General features: G+C 38.5%; 1 protein-coding gene across 1 annotated transcript in view; it reads right to left on the bottom strand.

The window, feature by feature from the left end:
• suclg2 (succinate-CoA ligase GDP-forming subunit beta) overlaps positions 1–22,239 on the bottom strand; it is a 139,020-nt gene that overhangs the window by 98,000 nt on the left and 18,781 nt on the right. Inside the window, exon 2 of the mRNA XM_073875962.1 lies at positions 13,972–14,107. Coding sequence (XP_073732063.1) covers positions 13,972–14,107 — 136 coding nt within the window. The remainder of the gene's footprint in view (positions 1–13,971; positions 14,108–22,239) is intronic.

Here is a 22,239-nt window from a genome sequence, read left to right on the forward strand (position 1 = left end):
AACAAAAGCGAGTGCATTTCTCCTCCTAAATTTGACGCTCAATGGACCATGGAATACTTCTAATAAAACATGCAATTTAGAGCCCACATCATCCAAGTAATGGTGTCGCACCTTCTGCTTGTAGACGCTGGCAGCACTGTGAGGTCTGGGGGCGTGAGGTATGATAATGTGCCATGTGTAATATCAACGCAGCCGAGCCGTCAACAAACTGAAATTACATTTTGATTTGTGAGCTCCCTCAAACACAGCATGTATTCCCTTTGTGTGTATTTGTACAATAATTTGAAAGGCATTTTTAACAACCACTGCACAAATCATTTCTCCAATTACAATTCTTTATGATCCAATGCGGAGCTCTTTGTGTTGCGAGGAGACTTTTGGGCCATTTTGAGAGCCTTAACTTTCCTTTTGGTGTAAAGTAGTACAGTTATTTAAGTAATAAGTTGCCAGCTCCTGAAAGAAAAATAAAATATGTGATAATATTAAAGGGATAGTTCACCCAAAAATGAAAATTCTGTCATCATTTACTCACTTTTTCAAAACAACAAAAAATTAAACAGGTATGTAACAAAATGAGAGTGAGTAAATGATGACAGAATTTTAATTTTTAAGTGAATTACCCCTTTAACATTGTACGAGACACAATGTGCTATATGAAACTAGCAACACCTAGATATATACAAAACAAAATGACACCTAAAAGTATACAAATGTTGACCTCACTAATCGACTTGAATAATAGTTGATGATAGTCACCTATTGGACAGCTGACACAGTCATTGGGCATTATAAAAGCTTTTTCATATCTCTTAAATCTAAGATCAGAGAAAGCAATAGGACCAGCCATCAAACAGCGGCTATCAAAGACATTCTTCAAGAAAAATCAATGATAAGAGTGACTAAAACTGGAAATAAAAGGCCATCGTATATAATGAAGGAAAATAAAAGCTATCAAAAATATTTTCAAAGGGCCAGATGTGTCAAGTGAACAGAAAGCATTTCACAGGTGAGGATAAAGAGGAGGAATTTGTTGTGGAAGCTATACAACATTGCAAAAATGATTAGTTAATAGATCAGCTATTATTATTAAGGTTGACATAAGCAATTTAAACCCACAAAATGGCTCGACTACCTGACAGACATCACCAAAATAGGTGTCCTGACAAATCGCAATTGTCTCTGTGACAGCCCTGGCTCCATCAACAGCACAAGAGAATCTGTGCCTGGCCTGCGAGCTTGAAAGTGACTTCGCCTGTCAATCATTTTGCATGTTCAGGTTAGTTCACATGTCCTTATTTGAATGGCTAAATCTGTCCGCTATTACAACGTTAATAAAATGCATTTGTTTATGGAGTTTGCAAGACAATTGACTTTCTAATCTCTGATTTGGTTTTGATATCAAGCAGTCCCTCCAGAAAAACTTGATTATGCGATTGCATGATTTAACACATAATCAGCCAAAGTCCGCATATTTATGCGGGGGCCGCATTTTTTCAAATACGCTGCACTTTGCAGCATAAATTGCAGATTTACATGCAAAATATGCGGGGCTTGCATGATTTCATAACCCCCGCATTTTTGTAGCAAAAATCACATATATCACATAAACAGTTTCCCGCCGTTTTTTCAAGTTCCCGCAGTTTTTGCAAGTTCCCGCAGTTTTTGCAAGTTCCCGCAGTTTTTGCAAGTTCCAGCAGTTTTTGCAAGTTCCCGCAATTTCTTGCAAGTTTCTGCAGTTTTTGCAAGTTCCCGCAGTTTTTGCAAGTTCCCGCAGTTTTTGCAAGTTCACGCAATTTTTTGCAAGTTTCCGCAATTTTTAGCAAGTTCCCGCAGTTTTTGCAAGTTCCCGCAATTTTCGCAAGTTCCCGCAATTTTTGCAAGTTCCCGCAGTTTTTGCAAGTTCCCACAATTTTTTGCAAGTTCCCACAATTTTTTGCAAGTTCCCGCAGTTTTTGCAAGTTCACGCAATTTTTTGCAAGTTTCCGCAATTTTTAGCAAGTTCCCGCAGTTTTTGCAAGTTCCCGCAGTTTTTGCAAGTTCCCGCAGTTTTTGCAAGTTCCCGCAGTTTTTGCAAGTTCTCGCAGTTTTTAGAAGTTCCCGCAATTTTCCGCAGTTTTTGCAAGTTCCCGCAGTTTTTGAAAGTTCCCACAATTTTTGCAAGTTCCCGCAATTTTTGCAAGTTCTTGCAATTTCATTGCATAAAATTGTATAAATATCCCACATATTCCATCGCATTTTTTAAGAAAACGTAAGATCAAGGATTTTTGCTCGCAACAATCACAAAAAAACTGTGTTTTTCTGGAAGGACTGATCAAGAGTGCATATTCAATCTTTCAGACCAAAATGAATCATGATTCATTTTGGTCCTCAGATATTACAGAGAAAAAATTGCTTAATATGAAATACACAAATCGGCTAAAACTGGCAGATTGCAATGTCCCCTTTGTAAAAAAGTTTTATAGCGATATAAAATAGATTTCTCACATTGCTAAACATATGTGCATATACAGTATATAGCATGACATAAACAATGGCATGCACTATATCTCAATGTAACAATCATGATATATCCCATTATGGGATGGCAGTCAGCTCCACTTATCCAACATATGCCGTTTGCGAGGTGGCTCTCAGAAATAAGGAAAGACTCAGCAGATGGTGTGTATGCAGCAGAGTGTAGGGTCGGTGGAGAGACATATGGTGTGATGCCACTGATGAAGAGCTTTGAGTGGAGAAGTGTGAAAAAATGAAGATGCTTTGAGGTCCACTGAGAGCTAAAGCCGCCGATTTTGCCAAAACTGGACCACGGTAATGGCAGCAACAGACAAGTGCATCATTTAAGCCAGTTTGTATACAAATCAGGCTTTATTTTTGTTATTAATGTTTTGGTTTTTGCTTCAAATGGTATCTTCATGAACCGTCTGGTGCGGCACAGAAAGGCTTAAATTGCCAACTCAACTATGGTTTCCTGGATTCTACCATACCAAGATTTTGGATATAGCAAGTCTGAACAACATGTAAAGCAACCCACCACAGATCTTATTTTCTTTAAAGTTTGGGGGTAAAACATGTTGTTCAGCTGCTATTACTATGAAAAGGAGACAATGCAATTCACCATGGTTGATATGGCGAGGGAAGTCCAACCTTTTAGTTGAAAAAAAAAAACAATTATTAATTGATAAAGACTGGTGATTCTCTAGGGGAGGGGCTCTAAACATGATGCGCAATTTGAGCTTTAAGTCCCCATTAACTGGAAGTCGCGATCGACTTTACTTCCGTGTTGTGATGTATTTCCGACTGAAACAGAATATTACACAAGGAAAAAAGTGGGTGTGGCATGTGTATTCCACTGTGCTTTGATTGGATATATTTTTTCAGAACTGCATCAGACTGACAGTTGGAGGAGGCGGAGTTAATGTATGCTCCCACCCAACCGTCTAGCTGACATCATCGATGAATGATCGCCAACAGAAGGGCTGAAGGGAATTTTTTTTTTTTAAATGAAGTTTATGAAGGCACAGGATTTAAAAAAAAATAATGACTTATATGGATAAATTGTTTCAAATTAACACTGCAATATTACATAAATAATAAGGATGGTCAGTTTTAATTTCATTGGGACTTTATGAATTGTGTTACAGTTGATGTCAGGTTTAATTGTTTCCCCATACACGTAAGTCTTGCATGACTGAAATAACTGCCCGGAGATATTGCAAACATGGCCGCCTAGTGGTGCGACTTTCCTAAAGGAACTGGGACCATTTACCAGCCAACTACAGTGTACACTTTCAGAGTTAGAAACAGTCGATTAATTTGCTACTGTTTATAACACACACTGTGGGTTCACACCAGCCGCGTTTGAGGCGTCAAATTTGCGTCTACGGCGTCTAGTTTGCAACTTGAACATTTTTAATTTAATCGAGACATTCATTCGGAAATTCGCGTCTACCGTGCCGTGTTAAACGCCTCATTCGCGCTGCGAGACCTCCAGACACGCGTCAACGCGTCTTTACATTGACTTAACATTGAAATTGCTCGCGCTAGACGCCTCTACCGCGGCTGGTCTGAACGCAGCATTATGCTGCAAACACATCAAACTCGAGCAGTGTGTTCCTCGCCCTAAATTATTTACAGGATTTAATTTGTGCCAGGTACATTTTTCGATTGAGAATTTTTTTGTTTTTTTAAAGAGATGCGTTTGAGGCAAATAGTGCGTTTCACGTCATTCGGGCCGCCCAATTTGCATCATTCGCATCGCCCAGTGCAAGTCAATTCCCAGTGCAAGTCCCGTTTATTTGCCTTATTCTACTTGCGCAAATCATTGAATTCTGTTTTGTGTGTACGCCCCCCATTAGAGATACTTAAAGTTTAACTCAACCTTGAGCATAACTTTTTATCCGGGTTGGATTTACTTGGACTTCAATTGTCTGATTTCAGATTTACAACAAAACTTTGAAGAAAATATGTGGTTGGTTGCTTAACATGTTCTACAGTCAATTTATGTCAGATCTCATCTAGAATAAGGTTCAATGTGGACCACACTGGCTATAATAGACTGTAATGTCTCATACCACAACTTAGCACACCCTACTCAAGAAACTTTGAAAGTAATGCTGAGAATGAAATGAATGTGTACTAACAACAGCTTAGCCTGGATCTGTGAAACACAGGTCTTGCTATACAGGACTTTGAGAAATATCTGACAAGATATAAAAAGGATGACAACCTCACGTCTGTGTAATAGCGTGATGATAGAAAATGGGGCACAGGTGCAATGTCCTTGAAAACTCTCCAGGCTACGTTTTCAAAAAGCGTTGCCCTGTTAATTATTCCCCATAAAGTTCAAAGCAGCTTCTGTGATTGATAATGCTCTCAATCTAGATGACGTGAGAAAGCTGTTAAGAAAATATAATCGGCTGAAGATAAAGCATTGAGAGTCAATTTTTCCCTCGGCGTAATGACTGCCTTGTCAAACGTAGCCGGAGTAACTCATGTCACCTTAATCAAATTTTCCCATGAGGCTACTACCAAAACATTCTCTTCTTAAAGTTGCCTTAAATTCTCATGACAAACTCGATGTTAAATCCAGAGACGGGAGTCAAGCCCCTCTGTATTATGGTGTATACTTATGTCTCTCTCTTCTCAGGGTTGTTGAATGTCAAAGTAATTCAGCATGCGGCTGTAAGTTGACACATGAAACTTACCGCCTCTCTAATAAGGACACATGAGATTTGACTGCCATGCATAAACCATTGCTGTTTACTTTGAATATTCATACCTTACTGAAATGTATTAATACAGCTCTCCTGTTAATTGTTTTAGTCTAACTCTCTTCCCTCTGTCATTTTAAACAAGCTCTGATTTCTGAATTAATAAGTGAAGAAAGAAAAGCTGAAGCAGGAAGTTTGTGAGAGAAGCGCATTAAAGACATAGATATAAGGAGAAACACCTGCAGGTTATAACTAAGCCAGACCTTAGGATTTGTTTGTCTGGATTTGGGAAATGAATGTCTGTCTGGACCAAAAAGTTTCAAAATACCTGGATCTGTTAGTGCTCTTATTCATCTAAATGGCACTTGTTTGGCTTGGACTGAATTTCTTGGAAGTATGCAAGAGAATAATTGGGGCCATTGTTGGTATTAATGAGTTAAAAACAATGTATTTTAAAGACTAATGACTTGATATACTGCCAATATAAGTAATATAACACAATTTAATAGTGTCAAGAACATAACAATGGAAAAAACTTTTATACTTTAAAAACTATAACTACAGCGGGAAAATAAGTATTTGACACATTAGCATTTTTATCAGTAAGGGGATTTCTAAGTGGGCTATTGGCACAAAATTTCCACCAGATGTAGTCATCAGCCAAATATTGAATTCATACAAAGAAATCAGAACATTTAAGTATACAAGTTGAGTCATAATAAATTAAGTGAATGACACCGGGAATAAGTATTGAACACACTTTATTTAATACTTTAAAAAGCCTTTGTTGGTGATAACAGCTTCTAGATGCCTCTTGTATGGAGAGACCAGTGGTCTGCATTGCTCAACTTGTATACTTAAATGTTCTGATTTCTTTGCATGAACTCAATATTTGGTTTGATGGCTACATCTGGTGGAAATTGTGTGTCAAATACTTATTTTCCCCGCTGTATCACTTAAAGGGGTCATTGATTATGATTTCACTTTTTTAACTTTAACAGTTAGGGCCCTATCTTGCACCGAGCGCAATTGACTTTGCAGTGACGCATGTATCATTCGTATTTTGCACCGGCGCACAGCGGGTTTTTCCCTCCACAGATGCACGTCGGCAAACTAGGGAACGAACTTGTGCTCCCTGGGCGATTCAGCGCAAAAAAGGAGGCGTGTTCCGGCGCAAACCATCCCTGATGCTATTTTGCAGTTTCAAAAAACAATTGCGCCACTGACCAGAAAAAAATTGTCTAAAGTCAGTGGCGCGTTGCGCGTTGTTCATTATGCTATTTTAAGAGCGCATGCTTGACCATAATGTATAGCGTGCACAACTCGCACACATTTGCTTATCTAATCTACACAGATGCAACAGTTATTTTTGCAAATCATAAATTGTTACAATAAAAAATATTAACACATGAGATAAGGGAAATCATTGTGGTGAGCATTGTGGTGATAGTTTTTATTTATTTTGTGTGGCTGCGTTAAAAAAATTATCATGCAAATAACGATTAAAATATTTTCATAAGTTTGTTGTGTGGCTGTATTACGTTTATTTTATGTAAATAATTATTAAAATGTTTTTATAAGAAACCTTAATGTATGTGAATTTGATTTGTAAGTGTTGGGGTTGGGGTTGGACTGCTTGCGTTTCTTGGCTTTCAGCGGTGAGAGTGGATGCAGCAATGTCCTCTACTGGCGTCAGGTCATGTGTAGAGGCAGATCCACCTCCCGTTACATGGCGTACCCGATTTATGCTGGCAATCTTGGGATTCCCCCATCTCCTGACATCATTGTAGCGCTTGGCGCAACGTCCTGGGGATGCCAGCTGATAAGAAAATTGTGGCTATTTCCTCCCATGCCTGTTTAACCGACGCTGATTTGGGCGGGTTTCTCCCATCCCCATTCAAAACAACTTCTCTGTCTTTGACTGCTCTTACAAGAACGTCAGTCTCCTCGGCTGTGAATCGCTCCTGGTGTGCTCCTGGTAAATCCGTCATAATAATAGCAACCCGCCATGGAACTTGCGCACTTGTGTTTAAAGGGAATGTTGGATGACGTTCTGATTGGTTTATTTGACGTTACGCCCAAACCACACCAATGAAAAATGAACCTACTTCAGACCAACCCCTTATTGATTTGCGCCTGGCACAAGAGTTATTTCTCCTGTCGGGAAAATAGCAACAGCACCCAAGATTGCGCTTTGCGCTTCGCACTTGCGTTCCAGATCGTTAAAATAGGGCCCATAGTGTTAGGGATGTAACGATTAATTGTGTGTCCCATTAAAAATGCCTGTCTGAAATCATGTGTTTCATGCACTGCTTGTGCGTGTACTACGGCATTTGGTCAGTAGGAAGTCCTTATCAATCTAAAATCATTATGAGGCGGAGTTGTTTATAACGTGCATTTAAAAAAGCACTTGTTAAAAAAAATAATTCATAATATTCTATATTATCATGAACACCCCTGACACAATTTGAAGAACAGTGATATAAATATTCCTGTAAGACATTTCCTGGAATAGCGTTTGTAATGCTACCTCTTCTGTGGCAAAAAAGGAGTTCTGCATGAGAGCGCCCCCTGGCGTTCGGGTGTGCCGGGATTTCACCGTAATTCAATAAAATTCATTCATTGAGAAAACGCGCATTTGCACGATTAATCGTTACAGCCCTAGTTAGTGTGCAATGATGCGGTTTAAGCATAAACAACATCTGCAAAGTTCAATGCAAAGGGAGATATTTCCTTTAACAGAAATCACTTCTCAAAAAAACCAAACAAACGGCTGTATAAACTACAAGTACATTATTCTACCTGGGTTAGTGACATCACAAACCCCAAAATTTACACAAACCCAGCCCCCGGTAACATGCAACAAAGGGGATAAAGCCATGTTGGGCTGCTTTTATGTTAAGGCAAGGATGTAAACAAAGGAAAAGGCTGTTTGGCTCCTTTAGCTAAATACTAATTCATACTTATCTAACAAACGCCTATAAACACTTTTAATCCCACCAGGGAACTTCGAATGTTGGTTTTTGTGTAAATTACTATTTGATTAGAGCTTTAATGTAATGTTTATTCACATGCTCCTATAGCTACATGCACAGTAAACATGGTTCTGTGTTTTGTTTGGCCACTGTATTAAAGCCATGGTTTGTTTATGTAATGGGCTCACAGTTCATGAGCTCATGAGCTTATTAATGGAGAAAGATGCTCACATCTGTGACCCTGCCGTTGAAAACACAGCAAGTCTTTTTTATAGTTTTCTACATAAAATCGTAGGACTTAATGTAAAGAACATACTGTAAAAATATAACCTTAATATCTTTAAGTAAGGCCATGTCAAAGATTGCAATCATAATGAAAGTTATGATTTAAATCAAACTTTGATGCCTTTAAACTAATAACTAGATTTTGAGAGAGGGCCATTCTAACCAGGTAAGCCTTAGATAAGAGATAGAAAAAAGCAGTTGAATATTTCTCCATCTCAGCTACTCGCCGCACAGTTCTGGTGAGCCTGAATAATGCAGATGGTGTGAAAACCATTCTGGAACATTCTAAGGGACAAATCCATCAATATTTACCCAGCAGATGCATCTGTCAACAAGAGCTGGAGCAGAAACAAAACAGGCCAAAATAATTCCTCTCTTTTATTGGATGAGGTATACCAGAGCAAAGCTGGTTTTGTAAGTACCGGGTTGAATGTAATAATATACATTAATGTTGCTTTAATGTCCAAACAATGTTACAAGAATGGGGTAATAATGAAACCAGCTTCCATAATACTTTTTTGTACCGAGAAAATAGCCCTTTTGATTACACGTGTTGAAATTCTCGTTTCCCGAAACATCTCTCCAAAAATAAGAAGCCCTCTCCAATTCCCCAACCTTTCAATCTTGGGCAGATCTCTTCCTCTTAAATAGGACGAGAACGTGCTGGAGATAGCCTGAGAGACTCTTTCTGTGGACGAGCCGTGCAACGGTTCCTCTCATTGATTTATTGCGGCGTCTCAGTTCGGAGGCAAAAAGTCTTCACCTTATCGTCCAATCAGAAGTCAGCGGCAGCATATTTTAGCTATGCTGTGTGACCCCACTCTCAGCCTCGCTCTATCTTTCTCGCCCTTTTTTAAACTTCTTATCTTTGGTCCTCTCTCTCATTGTTCCTTTGTGAGTGTGTGTGTGTGTGTCTTGGCAGCAAGCGGAGCTGCATAATCGAGTGGCGGTTGGTGACTGATGAAGGCGGCATCAAACTTGCCTCTCTGACAGTCAGATTACTTAACGGCGCAGGGGGTTGTTTAAAATGGACAGCCCCCCTGCCTCCCTGCCAAACACATAGCACACTTTGGGGACAGGTGTGGGATCATTACCGCAACGGCCTGCAGTCAGTCAACAAATACAGCAAGAACATCCACAGAGTGAAATACTTTTAAGGCCAATCACCTTATCTTTCTTTCCTTTTCCTCTTAACATGCTGCCTGGCAGTTTTTACCCTTTTCTGCAAAAAAACGGTCCTCCTCTCAGTCAACACTTTGCAGCACGGGCTATCGGGTAATATTGTACGGTGGAGTCCGCAGCAGTGCAAGCTCGGCAAAAAGGTGTGCGAAATGACAAATGGGACACCCTACGGACTTCACGGATGTGCGCGAGCTAATCGAGTGCAGTTTTATCTATTTTCAACAGTTTGATTAATGGAGAAGAAGGTCATCTGAATAGCCTGCGATTCTTAGTGAGGTCAGGGCCACGTTTATGAGGCACCCCATGGGCAAAAGTTCAACTAAATGCATGATTCACCTTCTCGCACAGACATGAGTTTGGCATGGTTTTAATCATGGTTATAGTTGCTGACAAGTGAAAAGCTGTACACTAACAAGTGAAGAGCAGGAGGTGCTTTAAGCATTAGAGACAAGCTTATGCATTGGGTTTTGGTTCAAGGCTGTACCAGCAACATTTTAACTGCTCGTATTTCTCCTAAAGTTTCCAATAAACAGGTAAAAAGCATTGAAAACTAGAAATACACATAAAAGAAATACACTTAACATCATGCCAGCTTCTAAACTAATAATAATATTAAAGAGCTGAATCGCTGAAACGAGTCGTCATATGGATTGAATCTCCTGCCTGACTTTATCCACGTAATACGAAAACTTTGCATTATAATCTCCGCCTACAACTTTGTCTGCGGGAAAAACGAAAACTATGACCTGCCCACAGCTAGTTAGTGTGTAAACATCATATCATGCTGTGTTTTCAGTTTGTGTTGTTTTCACTACAAAAGGATGAAGATGAAGAATCTGATATGAAGAATCAGTGGTTAAAATGACTTTTTCAAGGAGGGATTTAGTAAACGTTTGGCTGTGAAGAATAAGTGGTTAAAATGACTTTTTCAAGGAGGGATTTACAAAATGTTTGGCTGTGAAGAATCAGTAGTTAAAATGACTTTTTCAAGGAGGGATCAACTAAACGTTTGGCTGTGCAGAATCAGTGGTTAAAATTACTTTTTCACAGAGGGATTTACTAAACGTTTGGCAATGAAAGATGGTTCAGTACCCACTTTATTTGGTACAACATGCGTCTCCTAACCACAACCTGTAAGTATGATTATAGCTACATACTTGCAGCTATAATCATACTTACATGAGTGTAAAAATGTTAATGTCTGTCATTGTTTTTATAACTTGGACTGATGATGAATGTGTATTGATGTTAGGGCTGGACCAGAATATTCGAATATTCGAGTGTTCGTTCCATGGGTTGACATTCGATTTTCATTTTTGAGATTCGAATATATAAAAAAAAATATATATATATATATATATTTATATATATATATATACATATTTTTCAGCGTTAATGCAGAGTTTTTGCCAAGAAGGAAGGGCGCTTCACGCTCCCGCTCTATAGGTGGCGCAGAGAGACCAACATCCATAGTCAACAGCCACCAAACGACACCAGTGGAAGATCGCCTCAAACGGAAAGCGCGCTTCCTGCTTTGGCATTCATGCTAATAATGTTGTAAATAACGTTCAGTTTCTTGCAAAAACAGATTGATTTGCTTCACAAGACGTCAATATGTCACACGGAGTTATGGGCGATTACTTTTGTATTGGATATATATGCTTTAGCTCTTAAAGTGTGCGGATTGGTTGACTTGCATGACGGAGCACTGGGGTTTCTGCAAAATATCTAATTGATTGTTCTACTGATGAAAAACATATTGGATGGTGTAAGTGTTATAAATAAACTTGATTTTGAAAGTATGTTACTGTTTTATTACAGTTTGTTGAACTTCGTTCATTTATTTTCGTTGTTTTATTTAAATAGCCTACCCTTTACGATGTCAGTAATTACTGTGCTGTTAATTTCTGATACGGGAATGTTTGTTTGTTAGAAAAATGTTAGGCAACCTTATTAAATGTAATGCTCTTGTGTTTTGTTTCACTAATGCTGTTCTCGCAGGACGCGTGACAGGCACGCTGCTTCCGGCTTGCGCTGTTCTGTAGTATTTTTAAAGTTTATTAATTCTAAACGTGTCACATGTCCATATTGCACGTAAAAAAGGCACTACACTGCCTTGGGTCTGCAGCAAACACATACGCCACATAATAAAACTGTAGACAGACACACACGCATATACACACACAGAAAGATTCCTGCCTTTATTAAAGAGAAAAATATGTTCAGCCCCTCCTTCCGAAGCTTCGAATATTCGATTTGATTTCTACTAGAGCTTCGAAGCTCAAAAAAATGGTATTCGGAACAGCCCTAATTGATGTCAGTGTTCAGAGAGTCACATTAGCAAGCAGCAAACGCATGTGCACTAACTTAATGTTACCATTTTTGCTATGGTCCGGTTAGCTTAGATACTTGCTTAAAGAGTGTAAAATGTTAGTGCCTGTTGTCATTTTTATTGCTTGGATTATTGATGAATGATGTCGTTGGTTAAACTCTTAATATACTGTCAGAGAGTCACGTTAGCAAGCGGCTAACGCATGCTGCACTTACGGTTTTGCTATGACCCGTTTAGCTTACATAAATGCTTAAATGAGTGTAAAATGTTAGTTTCTATTGTCGTTTTTATTGCTTGGATTAATGATAAATGATGTGTATTGATGTCAATAATGTCTTCTTAGTAAATCATGTTAGCACTAGGTCAATACATGTTGCACTATTATTGGTCTGTGCCACTGATCTGTGGTCTGTGCGGAGACTGTGTCAGTTGACCAATCAGAGCAGAGTAGGCTACTGAAAGGTGAGGTTTAGGCAGACTGAGTCGTTGAACGGATTCAAACGAATCGTTTGGGGATCTCTGAGAAATGGGGTAATTTTACATTTATATTTTGAGAAAATTAAGGTGTTTATCTTACTTTTTACTGATTCCAATTAAAACATCTAAACTGTTTCTAAAATAAGTCAAATTTTCCTGCAATTAAAAAAGTAAAAATACTTATTTTATTTTATATTTAAGATTTCTTTATAAGATTATTTAAGATTTATTTAAGATGTTATTATTTTAATTAGAATATTAAAGATTGAATGTTTATGTTTATTTTCCTACCCAAAGTTTTGTCATCTTGCTTTGAGCATAAGTCTTAATAAATGTGCTGCTTAAGCTCGACAAAAATATTTGAAATCTTATTAAATTTTGCAAATAGATATATCTTTTTTTAAGAATGTCCCTAAAGCATAATTGAAAAGCATTTCAAAGGAAAGACCAAAATATTAAAACAGTAACTTTTGCAGTGTAATGCTTTTTAAACGCACCATGGCAGAATATGAGGGTGACCAAGAACCAGTAAAGCGCGGAACTGGAATTGAGCTGTCAGCTGAATTGCCGCATGGGTAAGTGGGCCTAACTGTGGGGCGGCATTTTTGCACTGGGGAGAACAGCTCACTTCACTATCGCAGTCACAGAAATCCTTCACGTCTCGCTTGGTCGCCTCGTACATGTCACTCAGTCCATGCCGTGCCCTACCCTACTGGGAGCAGGCTGAACCACTGAATGTGCTGGGCTGGAAATGCCATCTCGGAGTACATTTCCAAATAGATGTGGTTGTCTTACCCTCACAGCTGACCTGAGAGAGCACTGGGGTTGCTGAATCAAATTCATATGAACGAAAAACCCCAAAAGAGTATTTAAATGGAAATATTTTGCCACACACCGAGGAAAACCCTCGACATGGTGCGCTAAAGCCCATTGTGTGCAGTGAGATAAGCTAGAGATTACAGCTGTGAGATCTGGCAGAGCCTCTGGACGGCATCCAATGAGTGCAGAAAGGACCAGTGCTTGGCGATATCAGCCCACCTTTTGGATTAAGCTCGGACTGTATCAACCTTTTTCCCCTTCTCTCCAGAAACAAATTCTCACATGCTTAAAAAGCAAACAATACAAGAGGAGACAAGGATATGCATACATGCATGAATGAAATGATGAGGGAGCACCAAACCATGCAAAACAGAGAAAAAATATGAGAAGATCTTCAATTCTGCTGACCTCTGAAGGCATGTCCACCACAAATAAAAGAAACAAAACATAAATGCTGTGTGGGCTGGCAACATTTTTTCTCATTGGTTCATTCTGCCTCTCTGCCCCGTGCATGCTGACACGAATCAAATTAATAGATAAACATAACCTCATTAGCATGTTATCAATCAAGTGTTATTCATGTACTCGCATTAGAGGGAACTAAAAAAACCACTGTGCTGTCAGCAAAATTTTCCACAGAGTGTTAGACACTTAACAGGGAGCTGTTTGGCATCCCGAACGTGACACTTACTGAGTCTCCTGGCAGCTTCCAGGGCTTCAGAGGCGGTGTCAGCCACGAAAAATCGCTGCACAGCCACGCCACTCTCCTGCATGAGCTTCTTGCTCTGGTACTCCTGCAGGTTCAGCCATCTTCTGGGGCTCACCAACTAAAAACACACAGACGGACACTTACATTACATTTATGCAATTCCCGTTTATCCAATGCAATCTTTTTTTTTTACTTGGTTGATTAAAAATCGATTCTCAAAAGCCACAAATTGATTTTTTTTTATGAAATAACCTGATCCATTGAGTTGAATCGAGAATCAAGTATAAAAATCGGACAGAAAATCGGAATCGAATCGACCCGATAGCTTATGAATCGAAATCGATCAGAACATCTGAATCGATACCCAGCCCTACAATGCAACTAGGGCTGTCACAATTATTAAAGGCGCTCTATGCATTTTCCGTTTTTGTCAAACAGCGACCCCTAGAGTCGCTGGATAATACCTGCAACTGTCATAATTTCCCACCCCCACTCTGTACACCTCCGAAAATACTCTCTTCCGAACGCGCTTTTTTTACTTTTCCATCTTTGAGCACCACGTCTCAAATTCGCGCGTGCAGTTGTTGTTTGTATGCTTGTTCGACTTTATGCGGCGCTGCAAGAACCGACAGCCGGTTGACGTCAAAGTATCGCGAGAATGATCCAAGACGGCACTTTGACGTAATACGTCTGTCAGTTCTAGCGCGCCGCACAAAGTCGAACAAGCCTAACGTGTGTGACGTCGTTGCCGTAAAGCAAGTCGTGATTCTCGCGAGATTTGTCAGGGTCACTCCTCTCAAGCTTGCATTGCTGGTTTTGCTAGGGGCGTCCTCCCCGAGCTTCAACAGGAGGATGATTCGCCCTACTATGACTTTGTTTACCACCGAAATAACTTTGAAGCTAAGTTAAAATAACTGCATAGTGTGTCTTTAAATAATCGTCTCATCGTCGATGATTTTAGATCACCGCAATGATTGCATATCTCTCTAAAAAACACAAGGGGGAGCTGCAGCACCTGTACAAACAAGACAGTATCTAATGGCGCTCCTTGACTGACATTGTAATGCAATACATTGCAAAACCATTTAATACAGTGGAAAAACAGCAACCTGATCTCACGAATTTCCGTGGCATAGTCACGGAATTTTGTGCTCATTTTTCCGTGGCATTCTCACGGATCTCCGCATTTTTCCGTGGCCCTGCTACGGACTGTCTTTTTCCGTGGCATTCTCACGGATTGGTTACTCAACTGTTTTGTCCTATTTTCTTACCATTTTCGCTTCGGTTTAGGGTTAGATTTACATGAAATGACATCCCTACCCAAACCCAACTCTAACCCCAACGCCAGGCGACAATTGTTTAAAGTTTAGAAAATATAAACGAATAAATCAGAAAAAATAGTATAAACCAATAGTTAAAGTGACATACTAACGCAAACACCAAATCTAACCCTAAACCGAAGCGAAAATGGTTTGAAAATAGGAAAAAGCAGTTGAGTAACCAATCCATGAGAATGCCACGGAAAAAGACAGTCCGTAGCAGGGCCACGGAAAAGAGCATCAAAATCACATTGATTTCAAGTTTTGACATGACCTTACTACGTTAATATTGCAGATAGCAAGGTTATATTTCCACAGAATGTTTTTTATTATGTAGGATGATTGAGCCCAGTCTCCTGAAGATGCGTATAAATAGCACGAAGTGTAAAACTCATGCAATACATACGCCAAATTCCACTTTGGCGTGCATATGATACGGAAGTCCTTCCCATTAACTTAAACGGTGCATCTTTTTTTGTCGTTTTATTTATTGGTTTCTCAATTTCTTTGCTTTTTTTTACCATTTTCGCTTGGGTTTAGGCTTAGAACAACTTTTTGTTATATAAAAATGACATCCTAACCCAGACCCCAACTCTAACCCCAACTCCAAGCGACCATGGCTTAAATATGGACAGAAACATGGAGAAACCTGTATATTAAATAACCTCATTAAGCAAATCTAAAGTCTAGCCCTAAACCCAAGCGAAAATGGTTTAAAAAACAGAAAAAAATTGAGAAACCAATAATTAAAACGCCAAAAAAAGATGCCCCGTTTAAGTGAATGGGAAGGACTTGCATATCATATGCACGCCAAAGTGGAATTTGGCGTATGTATTGCACGAGTTTTACACTTCGTGCTATTTATACGCATCCTCAGGAGACTGGGTAGGATGATTTTGTGTAGTAAAAATGTCTTTAGCTCGGTTTTCACAGACAGGGTCACATATATCCCCCCATGATGGCATAATTAGCGAGCAATCATTGTTAAAAATGTCCTGCCGTGAATAATACACAACGATAAAAATGTATCAAGATGATTTTTTTAGGCAGATCTTTGAAGTCATAGTAATAAAGCATATTTTGGGTCATTTGTCCTTCCATTTCATTCAGAGTTTCTTAATCTGAGCCGAGTTAATATTCACACGCACATTCACGCTCACGTCCTTTGATGAACATTGAAATGCGATAGTTAACAATCCATAAGACACTCATTAAATAGACAACTTCCCATTATCCACTACAGCCGAAATTACACTAAAACTGGTTATCAGAGCAGCGCTGGCTGTTGAAGAGTGTAACGGTGCTAAATGCAGTCAAGCACCTGATTAAGTCATGGTTTTCAACAACTCTCCATGGTTTCTGCTAATTGAGCATCTAAGTGTCTCTATGGAAAATAATGAGAGAGGCCACCAAAGCTGGCAGCCTGTGAGAAAACCCACTGGTAAGTCAAAACTACAGATTGATCACTAGGCAATTACACTCGAAAATGTACACTAAAAAATCCATATATAGAAAGCATAGACAGAAAGTTTCAACTTCAAATCCGCTTGCTAACTTAATCATATCTGGTAAGAATTGGAAGATGCACTGCTCTCATTCTCCGCACAACACATCTTAAAGCATTTTATCACTTTACTAACATAGCTAAATGTGACTCTGCTAGGCTACACTAAACGAAATAAAATATGATTCATCATATCATTGCATTTGATGCTCATATCACATTTCTCATAACAGAAAACCTGATTCGAAAAGATTTGCTTTGTAAGTTTACTCAAAACTTTAATATTGCAGGGACAATGTACCGTTTTTTGACACTGCCTCTACTGTATAATAAATGTTCTCAATATGACATCTGTCGCAGACTTCAGGTTATTGGGTGATGTGGAATAATTTTTCTTGTAATAAAAAAGTACCAAAGTTATTGGTATTACTATATTATAGTATAAAAATATGGGAATCATTCAGTGCCACTGTGTGTGTTAGGGTTGTATCAACTGCAGTACAATGTGTGTGAGAGTCATTTGATATTTGAAAAGTTGGTAAACTGATTTAATTAGGAAGGGTTAAAGCTATTTCATGCATTCTGACTTATTAACACTTTTAAAGAGTTGTAATCCTCATGCTAAACTAATGCAAAGTGTCAAAAAGCAGTTGAGCACATTTCTGGGCCAAACTCACGCCTCCTAAGTTTTTTTTGGAACATGGGTACCCATTATGTAACAGTGACCCCAAATTCCTTTTATGGGCACTTCTCTTAGAAAAGCCCTGCCAGAAACAGCATGCATTATGCCAGTTAAAAATTTTTAGCTTTTTAAAACATTTTAGAACAATCACCTGACTGAATTGTATGCCTCAAGCGAAAGGTGCAGGTACAATCCAGGTCATATCCAAACCCAAAATTTCCATTTTATTTCCTCTATTATCAATAAGACTGTTGCCTTACAGGACAGAAACTACATTGCATCTGCAGAGTTTCAAAGGGTCATTCATGGCCATACTGAATAGCATTCGCTGAATATTGTTATTTCTAAGGAGGGGATATAGAACGGGTAACAGCTCACTGTTAGACAAGCTAAAATACTTTTAAAGGGCTCAGGAAGAAAAGTGTTGTGCAGACACATATAAATCCAAGTACACACGTTTCAGTTCTGTTGTATTAAAGTGTCCAATTTAATTTGCATGGCATGTGACAAAAAATGTGACACACATGCATTAACAGACTCCAGCACCAGATTTAATAATATACCTAAAGCGTTATTTAGACTTTATAGGAGATAGGGGTTATTGTTTGAATGTGTAGGGAATACTGAGCCTTACCGTTCAGTGCTTTTTATTAATTCATTAGGGAAATAAGTTCAGTTTATTCTAAAAATATTATTTTTTTAATCAGCAATGACATATACTAAAACAAAAAATTAATAAAAAGAGGGGATAGAGAGAAAGACAATACAAGTTGGGTTGGTCTTTTTTTAAACCAGACGAAAGAAATGGAAAGTAATATTGTATGAAATATGAAAGTAAGGCTTCGGTTGTCTGTTGCGCAATAACAGTGCAATAGAGCTTTGTTCACACTGCACATAAATCTAATTTATTTTCAAATCTGATTTTTGTGATTGACTGCTCACACTGTCATTTTGAGGTAATGAAATCGGATCCGTCTGTTCAGACAGTGTTGACAATTTTCGGTAGTTCTACAACGGTTGCTATAGCAATAAGCATCAGAATGAGATGAGATTAACCATTGGTGTGGAAAAAGAGGATGCAAAAGTAGACATTTGGCCCTGCTCATGTCTATCATATCGGCCATGGTGCTGAACTTGCAACTGAGAAAACATAAATAAGTATATATATCCATGCAGTGTTCATGTAGCTCATGTGCCAGAGTGTTGCGTTAGCGAACAGTTTTGGTTCAATCCCAGGGGACAACAAACACTGATAAAATGTATACTTTGAATGCACTTGTTGCATTGGATTAACCTGTAAAATGTCTTGGACGGTGTGAGCGTCGGGAAAAGTTGAAATTAGCCCAACTTTATGGTAATGAGCTATGATGCGGTTCAGCGGCAACCAATCGAAAGGCAGAAACCAATAGAAGTCCTCTGCGGCTTGCCATATGAGAGGATTCCAGAGAATGCATTAAATCGTCAAATAGTCCACTAATCTTCTTCTATAGCGTCATTGGCAGGGCAACAAGAGTGTTTTTTGATACTCTGGCAGACAGCGGTGTGTACATACAGTTTAGGTGCAAAGGTGTCTTTTTGGAAGAATACAGACCTGTATCCTGATTCCTGTATGGAAAAAAAATGCTTCATACAGCTAACTAGAACCCAATTTTAAACAAAGCCAACAAAAAATTGGTGTAAAGACTAAAACAAGACATCATAGTAAATTCCAACCTAATCTCCAAATGCTAATCTGATTTACAATCACGTGTCAATCAAACAGAAGCGGAAAAAAAACCTGTGACACCAGACACCAGATGTCAGGTCTGTGAACAGCTAAATCTGGAGTCTAATGACAGAATGATTTAAATGATCAACACTAAAGCCTGGATCTGAGGCGTTAATATTGTTAGGCGTTGATGTTTTTTAACACTTATATTTTGAAGTTTCTGTATGTCAGGTGTCATCAGCGTTCGCGTTTGCCATCCCGCTTGATTAACTGGACCGTAGAAGTGCTGAAAGAGCACCATGGCAACCTCTTTGCAAATGTTAGCAGTAATTGTTTTCTTTTTCCTATCTTGCTAAATTTAGCAGTAACCCACTGTGTGGTTTTACAGGTTATTAGTTCAATCAAGGGCAAAGACAGGTTGAGGTTGGGCTGGAGCGCGAGGCAGGGGGATTTGTGCTTCGGGTGGGTGAGGTTGGGGAGGTGGGTGGGCGGTTTGGGTTGTGGCAGGTGTCTGATCTCCCCTGAGACTCTGCCTCAACAGTAATTATCATCATCAGCACTCTGGAGAGACACAGCCAGTTAAATACAAACACACACACAAACACGGGCAGTCACGAAGATGCATACTTAAAGACTGTAAACAGAGAAATTTAGGTCTGATGGGGTAAATGCACATGGGTGCACTTAAAAAAACACAAATAGGTACAACAGATGGGGTGACTTAAAGTCCCCATGTAATCAAAATGTAAGTTTTGGCATTAAAAATGTTGGCTTTAAAAATGTTGGCCTTAAAGGAATAGTAAATTTTCTTAAAAAAAAATCGAGATTATTTACTCACCACCATGTCATATAAAATGTTGATGTCTTTCTTTGTTCAGTTGAGAGGAAATTATGTTTTTTGAGGTAAAACATTCTAATCTGATTTTTCTCATTTTAATGGATTTTAACGGACCCCAAAACTTAACTTTTAAACCACAACTTCTCATCTTCCTCCAGTCCTGTGACGCGCCAGCGCGACCTCACGTAATTGCGTAATGACTTTGAAAGGTCACGTGTTACATATATTAAACGCACATTTGCAGACCATTTTAAACAATAAACTGACACAAAGACATTAATTAGTATCATTCCACATACAACAACGTCGGAACGGTCCTCTTTCTCCACACTAAACACTGGGGCGTAGTTTCGCATACGTCATCCGTGACCTCTTGACGTGATGAGATATTACGTGAGGTCGCGCTGGCTCATCACACAGCCAGAGGAGGAAGAGAAGTTGTGGTTTAAAAGTGCATATTTTTTATTTTTCTTGCCAAAAATGTCAATTGTCTAGCTAGATAAGACCCTTATGCCTCGTTTGAGATCGTTTAAAGTCCTTTGAAACTGCAATTTTAAACTGTTAAGTTTTGGGGTCCATTAAAGTCCATAAAAATGAGAAAAATCCTGAAATGTTTTCCTCAAAAAACATAATTTCTTCTCGACTGAACAAAGAAAGACATCAACATTTTGGATGACATGGTGGCGAGTAAATTATCTAGATTTTTTGTTAAGAAAATGGACTAATGCACTTCAAAACATTGACAAAATTCACATTTTGAAATATAAGCATTCGAAATTTGCTGTCAGGTAAACAAAACGCTTTTGGCTATTTTAAAAGGGGAGGAGTAACCCGTCGTGTCCCACCCTAACTTCCTGTTTCATGCACATTTTAGGGCACTATAGTCATTATGTAAAAAACTGCATACAAAATGTTTTATCTAAACTAATGAAGAACTAATAATGATTAATGAAGTACCCTATAGACCAGTGAACTTAAAAGTACTTGAAATGTACTCTGGTGTAACTGATTTATTATATGACATGCAAAATGCTTTCTTACCACACAATTCAATTCAACTCTGTTTAAGTGAATCAGCAACTAAAATTTAGATTAAAATAAGAGTTAGGGCAAAACAAAAAAGCATACAGACATCAGCATAAAACCAATTTTCTTAACTTTCTCCATGAACAGTCAAGTCAATATTCTCAAATTCAAAGAATAAAACACATCTCCTAGTCACCGCGGCTTTTGGTGAGAGATTCGCTTACGGCAAGCTTAAAGCAAAAACCGTGACATTATGCAGTGATTGTTAAATGTCAAAGAATGACACTTCAAGGCACAAAAACTGTAATTCTCCATTTCCTCTTCGGAGTCTTTCTGTGTAAAATCTGTTCAATGCTCACAACAGTCCTAACAATTTAATCATCTCATCATTCAACAAATCAACTGTGGCATTGTGGATTTAAGCTATAATAGCCTTAGGAACATGGTAATTACTTTACTGTCTCACGTAAGTCATTAACACCATCACAAAAGCAGCTTTACAGAAAACTGATCCTTAATGTCTTAATGCCTCTAGTGAGCAAGCAAAGGGCAACTGATGTAAAAAAAAATCGATAAGATATGAAAATAGTTTAGAACCACGTTCTGCTCTATACGTATACAGTACCTGTTTTTGTGACCTGTGCAATCTACTCTGCACACCTTTGACCAAATGTTTTAATGAAAACACCACTGTAACAAATTACAAAATTAAGAATTAAATTTAATTTTGGCATCTTTGAATATAAAGTTGTTATTATTGGTCACAAAATCTATGAGTTTGAATGAAATCACCAGATATAGTTTTTATATGCTTACCAATGTAACTGTATTATCAATGTTTCTCTTTTTTGCTCCAGCCTTTCTACCAAACATTTTGATATTTCAATTTTTTTTCAAGGTACACAAACTAGGGGTGGGCAACACAGCCTCTAAATTATATCATGATATTTTCTGAATTTTTGCGGTTATGATATTTATGACAGTAAAAAAATATGGAAAAGGAAAGCCATTTTCCATCCAATGAACTGTCATTGATGACAGACTACCTAATTTGAAGTGTAAATTCATTGTCATGAGGTGACAGAAGCAGCATTAAATTGCAATAGTAGTGACACGTCAACACAGCATGAGTCAAATGTAAACAAAGTACAAACTAGAGATGAAATAGTATAA

Source organism: Misgurnus anguillicaudatus, chromosome 14 (assembly GCF_027580225.2).
Source record: "Misgurnus anguillicaudatus chromosome 14, ASM2758022v2, whole genome shotgun sequence".
NCBI classification, from domain to species: Eukaryota; Metazoa; Chordata; class Actinopteri; order Cypriniformes; family Cobitidae; genus Misgurnus; species Misgurnus anguillicaudatus.